This window comes from Salvia hispanica, chromosome 5 (assembly GCF_023119035.1).
Source record: "Salvia hispanica cultivar TCC Black 2014 chromosome 5, UniMelb_Shisp_WGS_1.0, whole genome shotgun sequence".
NCBI lineage: Eukaryota > Viridiplantae > Streptophyta > Magnoliopsida > Lamiales > Lamiaceae > Salvia > Salvia hispanica.
In genome coordinates this window covers 36,329,808-36,337,687 of record NC_062969.1, presented here as the reverse complement: position 1 = coordinate 36,337,687, position 7,880 = coordinate 36,329,808, and the positions used below count along the sequence as shown (strand labels likewise).

The following is a 7,880-nucleotide window of genomic DNA, read 5'->3' as shown; positions in this document are numbered from 1 at the left end:
ACATCCAGTGCAACTTCATATCTGAGGTTCGATTGGGGGCTGAGGTCGAAGCAAAGGGCGAAACAAGGGTCAAGACGATGCATTGATCGCGTGGGCAAAGAGGGGCCACTATGCATATGCAAAGGCTAGTTTTCAAAACATGAGATTATTACTAGAATGGTAGAATTTGAAAAGTAAAAGGTTAAGAAATTAGAACATTTTGAAGAAGATAATAATTTTGAGATGTTGATGAAGTAGGGAAAGAAGTTGAGAATTTATAGGAGGGGAATAAACGGTAGGAATTAGGATGATAAACGATATCGAATCTGGCTCTACGAACTAGGCCAATCGTGGTCACGTTACACACCCCTTACGTTGTGGATGGCCTGATGAATTCAGGAACAATAGAAGCATGCTTTATTCCACCGCTTCTGAAAAAGTAGCACTGCAATGTGCATAGAGGTTAAAGGAGTTCACTGATTGAAAACTGTATTGTAGGAGTAGTTGATTAATAAAGGCAATATCATCGATACATCATAAGTACAAAAAGTGTAGAAACAAGTTGTAGAGAATGACAAAAAAAATCACTGATTTTTGTGAGGCAAGCTTACAATTCCTGAGACAAACAAACTGTGAACATACATCTATATGAAATTGTAAATACACATTCATTAATTATCAATGGTTATCCATATTCTTTTCAGGTTGTGAATCTCTTCCAGAAGCGGTGGTTCTGCCATAGCAAATGTATCTCTTCAATGGGGACTTGCTTCGTCTCCGGCAACAAGAAGAAGATGAAGCATGTCATGATGAAGATCAAGCCCGCGAATAGTAAGAAGATGCCGTATTTTAGATGGCAGAGCGCCGCCAGGAAGCACTGAGCGATGAGCGCCGTGAAGAGCATATTCACACACACCACAATGCTCTGCCCCGCTGATCTCGTCTCCAATGGGAACAGCTCGCTAGGGACCAACCACCCCAACGGCCCCCATGATCGCCCGTAGGCCAGCACGAATATGCATATCACCACCACCAGGAAGATCCCAATACCTTTGGGCAGCTGTTCTCCCTCTCCAAATTTCAGTGCTAGAGTAATGGCTATTGCAACCTACAAAACCAATCATATTTTGCACTTGTATGGCTCAGTCGTAAAATAGAAACGTATAAAGAATGACTGAACTGGTGACGTTAGAAGAAATGAATACCGAGCATAGGAAGAGCTCACAGCCAGCTTCCAAGAAGAAAGCTCGTCGACCAAACTTGTCAACAAAGGCCATGGATATGAGAGTGGCCACGACCAACGTGGCGCTGGTGATGGCAGAAGAGTAGAGAGCCACGCTTGAGCCAAAACCCAAGGTCTGGAAGAACACGGGGGCGTAGAAAAGTATGGAGTTCATCCCAGTAAGCTGCTGAAACGCCGGTATACCAATGGCACCAAGGACCAACTGGGGCCTATTCTTCCTCCTCAACAGGTTCCGAAAAGGATGCTTTATAGCCTTAGCCGCATTGCTCGCGTCAATCAGGTCTTGGAACTCCGCATCAACCTTTGGAGTGCCTCTCACCTGTTGCCAATTGAAATACTTATAACAAAGAACTGAAACCACTATATAAGTCTAACGAGCCACTCCTCTAATGGATTACCTTCTCCAACACATTCCTCGCCTCCTCGTACCTGCCTTGTTCAACGAGGCTGTTGGGAGTCTCGGGGAGGACAATCCCGCCCACGAACATGAGCAAGGCCGGCACTGCTGCTAGCCCGAGAGACAGCCTCCACCCCCACGGATGGATCCTTTCAACTCCATAATTCACAAAGTTCGCCACAAAGATCCCGAGGCACGTGGTGAGCTGGAAGAGCTGGTTGATGGCGCCCCGTATCTTCGCAGGCGCCATCTCTGAAAGGTACAACGGCACTGCCTGCACAGCATAAGGCTTTCACATCATTAATTTAATTGCTCATATAAAACGAGATATTCCCAAAAAAACTAGTGTTTGGTTTGCTGACTTGATTGCCGAAGCCAATGCCGAAGCCGAGGAGGATGCGGCCGATGATGAGCATTGCGATGTTCTGAGCGGCGGCGTTCATGATTGCACCGGAGAAGAAGCTGATGGAGCCGCAGATGATGCTGGCCCTGCGGCCTCTGTTTCGGGTGACGTGGGAGGCTCCGAATGTAGAGACTAAGGCGGCTAAGTAGAGTGAGGATGTAAAGAGGGTCAGAATCTGGTTGTCGTATTTGCAGTAATCTGTTTCTTTGAGATGCAATTGCTTCCTTCTGTATACTTTGGGGAAGAATTCAAACAAGAAGTCATCCATGGAGGTCACTCCTCCTGCAATTTTCAAACTCGATTATTAGGATTTAGGAATGCTTAAGAATTGATGAAATAAGGGGAAAAGAAAAGCTACCAGAAACACCGAGATCGTAGCCGAACAAGGAGCCGCCCATGGAGCCAACAATGCAAGCGAAGATGAAATAAGGAGTGATGGTATACTCATAGAGATGAGCTCTGGCTCCGCCCTTTGAATCCACTATTCCCCCACCCGCCATCTCTCTCTCTCTCTACTCTCTAAATGATAAAGATCAAGATTTTTCAAACCTAATATAGTGGACTGGAAAGAAATGACAGCCTGTTTTGTCAATTATAATAGCGAAATCACAGCTTCAATTTGCTAATTTGTTTATCTCCACTATTTTATTGCTATATTCCGATAACGGTTGACTATGTTGTGCATATTCTTTGTAGAGGAGTAATAAATTTCCGATAATGTCCAAACTAATTTAGTGTGGGCCCATGTCCTTGTCGGAGTAGCGTCTTTATTTGCTTAAAGATTAATGTTATGTGTTAACAGGTTGACTTTGAATGTTTTTGGCCTAGCAGATAAGTTTAGAAGACCATTTCGCATAAATACTACTGCTATTACTAATATTTTCGAAAATTAAGGGATTTATCCATTTTAATCGAATATCTATTTTAGCTGATAACGAGTAATCTTTCTTTCCTTAATACAACAGCCACGCATTTCTATGAATGAAGACATTAATTAAGAAAGAGATAATAACTAATCTTTCTTGAAAATCAGATTTTCTATATGCAGTTCTACGATTTCCGTGTTTCCTATTGGCATAATTAATTCATAATCTACACTAATGATTTGTTTCCTAAAGTAGTAGTGTGAAAATAATATCCTAAACTATACATTGAGGATAAGTTAACTATGAAATTACGTCTCTAAAAAATAAAACCAGTTAAAGAAAATCAATTCGATCTAATCAAAAATAAGGAGACTTATTTACATAAATTTTATCTTTTGTCGAATAGAAAAGAACTAAACGATGTTAATAAATTTCAGTTATTAATATATATGTTTGATTTGATTCGATTAATGCTTAACAAAAACTTACATTTATTTTAATATAGTAGTTGATAAACAGAATAACCATTCCTGCCATGTGATTGATATATACATGCGAAAGCCTACTAAATTCTCCGGAAAAAAACCTTGCTACCTACATACTCCCTCCGTTCCGTAATAGTAGAGACATTTTTTTAGCACGAAGATTAAGAAAAATTGTATTAAGTAAAGGAAGAATAAAGTAGGGAATGAAAAAGGTAGAGAGTTGAAGAGCGAATAAAGTAAGAGGGAGTAAAGTAAATGAGAAGAAATGTGTTGATTTTTACTAAAACGAGAAATTACACTATTATTATGGAACGTAAATGAAAAAATGACTCGACTACTATGGAACGGAGATAATATATTGCAAATTTAGTTATTACTAGTATAATACTGATTCATAAATTACTTTTCTGTCTAGCAACAAAAAAGAAAGATTGATAGTATATCCAGTTATCCACCCATGACCCTGACCCTGACCCATCAATCTCAAGGTATTTATTTTATGTAAACGTAGCTAGTAAACTGCTAACTTTATATTTGAAACCAGCTGTGTGAACATGGATATAAAATACTTTGTTCAAGTGGGTATATTTTAAAACAAACACACATATCCTAGTAACGAAACTTAATTATTACTTTCATGCCATTGTCATTTCAAAGTTTAAGTCTAAGTGACTACTTAGTATTTTTTATCAATCGATTTGACCAATGTTAAATAAAGGTAGCTAGATGACAAGCTGCAAATTTATGTTCTCGAAACCAGTTCATATGATCATGATCATGTGGGTACATTATATTTTATATAAGCATGTAGGTATATTATATGGAGTAATTATTAATTACTCTATAGAAAAGGATTAATTGTCAAAAAATGATGAAATCGAAAATTAAATTCTTAATCCGTGTATAAAATTCATGCCTAAAACCATGACTACATGTAGTATTGTTATCGAAGATCAATTTAAAAGCTGTAAATAATTCCAATATAGTTGCTATATATTTTTAAGTTTATTTATTTATTCTTTACATGCATTTTCCGATACTAAAGTCAAATTTATTGTAGACTTCCATATCATGTCTTTGTCAATTAAATGATCTTATTGGCGAGAAGTAAATGAATTTGATATAACCTATAAATATCTTGTTTTTTATTTGTGAATGAGAGTAGTGGAGAATAATATATATCCACATATAGATTTGTTTAGTAAATAGGGTTGACCCAAGCCACCTCAGTCCAGAACAAAGATCGGCCTAAAATCGATCCACTAGAGAAATAAAATAGATTTGGGTACATCTATGATCAAATAAAAAAAATGATTTGAGCTACGTGCTTCAATTGAATTCTTTCCAAACTCAACCATGCTTATTAGAAGCCCGAGTTAAACTCACTACAAGTCCAATTTAGTAATTAGCTCTAGTTAATTATACTACTTACCATTTTGTTACATAAATGTTCAGGCTAGTAGAGAAACCAAAACAAAATGGGTTTGAGCTAGACAAATGGGTTTATGTAAATCCAAGATTGCCCCCAAATTAACGGTCGTAGTAGGCTCGAACTTTTATCTAAACAAATGTATGATTTAAATGATAATAATTCCTATAATTTTTAACCCGACTAAAATTGCACTTCGATTCACCCCCTCACCACCAGGAGCAGCCAATTTGACATCGTGAATATTCCTTGCCATAACAACATGTGGACTCATCTGTCTCTACATAACGAAGCCGCACCCTTTTCTTTTCTTTTTTTCTAAATGAGCTAACATTTAACTTCAAAAATTGTGCACCATATCATCCCACTCCTAAAGTTCACATCACAAATCAATCATCAAAACTAGTAGTCCATCTAGTATAAGAACCACTTCACCCAGCCACCCACAGAAGCCCAACCCATGTTAGTCGCGCATCAATGCAGTCACGGAGCTTATTAATAATATGATTCCATAGCTGGTTATAGTTGGGCCCAAATTTGAACCCAACTAGCTTAAAAAAAGAAGAAAGGCCCGAAACATTCTTCAATCTCGTCTTCTCTTCTCTGTCAAATATTAAAAGAACTGCAAATATTCAACTCAATTTCTCTTCTCTTCTCCTCTCTCAAATCCCCGATACACACGAGTATGCTCTTAAGTCTACTATTTTAATTTCAAATTGGTCTCGCAATTACAAATACTCGTTTTCGGTGTGAAGTCAAATAGAGTAAAAATTTGTTAGCAAGTATTTTGTAGAAGAGGTTAATATCATCTTATGTAAATTGATAGCAATTAATAGCTCACTGTTTTAATTTTTTATTTTCTTTATTTAATTGATCTCATTAATATACAACATAAGGAATCATATTATTTAAGTCACTCAAAATAGAATTTGGAGGAGACAATATATATTGGGGGACGTAACACATTCACATAAGAAATACTCCTATAGAATAATCAATTTAGGGATTAAGCTATAAAATTATTAATAAGTGATGTAAATTTTACTAGTACTCATTTAAATTCTTCCACCATAACGAAGGTTGTAACACGCTATGAGACCTACTTTAAATGCCTAGGCTTTAAGTTAAGATTCTTTGACGTTTTATACTTTTATTTTATGATCTTTTATGACATTAATAAATACTGTAGTTTACTCAATTTAATTAATTTCTCCCTCCGTCCCACAAATAAAAGTCACATTTGATCATTTCGGTCTGTCCCATAATAAGAGTCACATTTCACTTTTACCATAAATGATAAGTAGGTCTCACATTCTATTATAAAACCAATATAAAAAATGGACCTCATATTCCATTAACATTTTGAACACACTATTATTTATATTTCTTAAAATTCGTGTCCACGCCAAACGTAACTCTTATTGTGGGACTAAGTGAGTATTTATTTGAGGATTACTTGCCACTGGTCGTAATTAATGTAAGTATGTTACTATTCTGGCTAAACTGAAAATCACGCGTGTCATTGAGAATTCTTATTTATATGTGTGTCTTAGTATTTAAATTCTTATTTGTGTAGTAATTTTCAAACCACACTAGATGTGGGCTAATCAAAATGAAATACACTCGCTTAATATATGAATGCACAAAAACGTATGCTCGTGCATTTATGTAATAGTTCAATTTTGATCAACACACAAATTTATTAATACAGCAATGTTTGGTATCTTTCGTGGACCCAAATCCAAGCACTGAGATTCCGCTCATGGCGAAGTGAGGAATGCTAGTTTTTATAAAAAGGCAAAGTTCAAAGAAAATCACGCGATACTTGACCAGCTTATGAGTTATAATAAATTAAGTGTCACATGATGTCGGGCGGAGTGTGGGGGCCGCCAAGACGACAGAATCGTCTTTTTCTTGCTGCAATAAATTAAGTGCGAAATTAATACCTAATTTTATACTTATATGTACTTGCAATTCCATTAGTAAGAATTAATTTTAGTTATATAACCATGGAACTGAATCCAGTAACTAAACACATTCTCGATGTCGATAAAACGATGCTACTTAAATTCCTAGGAATATCTCATGAATTTGATTTGTTTTGTATAAATTAAATCTACTTGGGCATTTAATTTACTGATTTCTACGTGTAGACAAAAGAGTTAGGTATGTAACAAAAAAGAGAGATATACGTCTACATATATCAACCGTTTTGGTTATCGTTATAATTAATTAATGGGGGTAAACCGAAGATTGTTAATATCTAGTTGCATGTGTTACAACATCATGCAATATTGCAATGCAAGCTCCATATATAATTCAATTGAATTTAATTCGATTAGGTGAGGTACAAAGTAGTCTTCCATAGCAATGTATATCAAGCTAGAGATTATTAATTTTCAACATATGTCCTATTATATCTAAATACTTGTAGTATAATAATTGTACTACTAGGCGAATAAGGAGCAAAGAATAGCTAGTAGTCTCCAGTGGCGGACACACATAGAGCTGGGGAGGGGCTTCAGCACATGCCAACAATTTTCTTTTTCTTATTTTCTATTGTTAAATTTTTTAAAAATTTCAATATACAGTCTTCAACCCTTCCTAAATCAGTGCTATTAAAGGCTAAATTATTCGAGATTGAATGATGGAAGGGGCTGAAATGAATTTCAGCTTGTAAAATATACAAAGACAAATGAAGAAATAAGCTGTCATGGTTTTAGCCTTGGGGAAGAAGAAGACCCAACTCCCAAGAAATAAATAGTACAATACGTAATAAAATTTAAAAATGTAGTACAATTTTCAAAGAGTGCGTGTGTATTTGACTTTTCAACTTTTAACTCTTTTTTTTCATCTTTTCAGTTTAATTTTTTAACAAATTTTAATATTTACTGGACTATATATATTAAGCATGAAAATATAAAAGAAATTATGGTGGATTGAATGTTAGAATTTTGTGATTTAAGTTTATTATGTTTGGGTTAGAGTTTGTAATGCTAGGATTAGAGCACTCCCAGTGGTCCGGCTAAAAACTCTCTTATTTCTCCCTAACTCCTGCCACATCAGCGCCACATCAGC

General features: G+C 36.0%; 1 protein-coding gene across 1 annotated transcript; it reads right to left on the bottom strand.

The window, feature by feature from the left end:
- Window positions 1-544: 544 nt before the first annotated feature.
- On the bottom strand, window positions 545-2,560 carry LOC125190563 (sugar transport protein 14-like). Its single transcript, XM_048087889.1, has 5 exons — window positions 2,381-2,560; window positions 1,982-2,304; window positions 1,621-1,893; window positions 1,185-1,541; window positions 545-1,087 (listed from the first exon to the last, which is right to left on the bottom strand). Exons 1-5 carry the CDS (start codon window positions 2,520-2,522, stop codon window positions 680-682), a joined length of 1,503 nt encoding a protein of 500 aa, XP_047943846.1. The 5' UTR covers window positions 2,523-2,560; the 3' UTR covers window positions 545-679.
- Between the last annotated feature and the right edge of the window lie 5,320 nt (window positions 2,561-7,880).

Coding starts and splice junctions, on each gene's coding strand:
- LOC125190563 (XM_048087889.1), bottom strand. CDS start 2,522: ATGGCGGGTGGGGGAATAGTGGATTCAAAGGGCGGAGCCAGAGCTCAT. Junction 2,305..2,380: donor CTACGATCTCGGTGTTTCTG/GTAGCTTTTCTT, acceptor TGAAAATTGCAG/GAGGAGTGACCTCCATGGAT. Junction 1,088..1,184: donor GTGAGCTCTTCCTATGCTCG/GTATTCATTTCT, acceptor TTGGTTTTGTAG/GTTGCAATAGCCATTACTCT.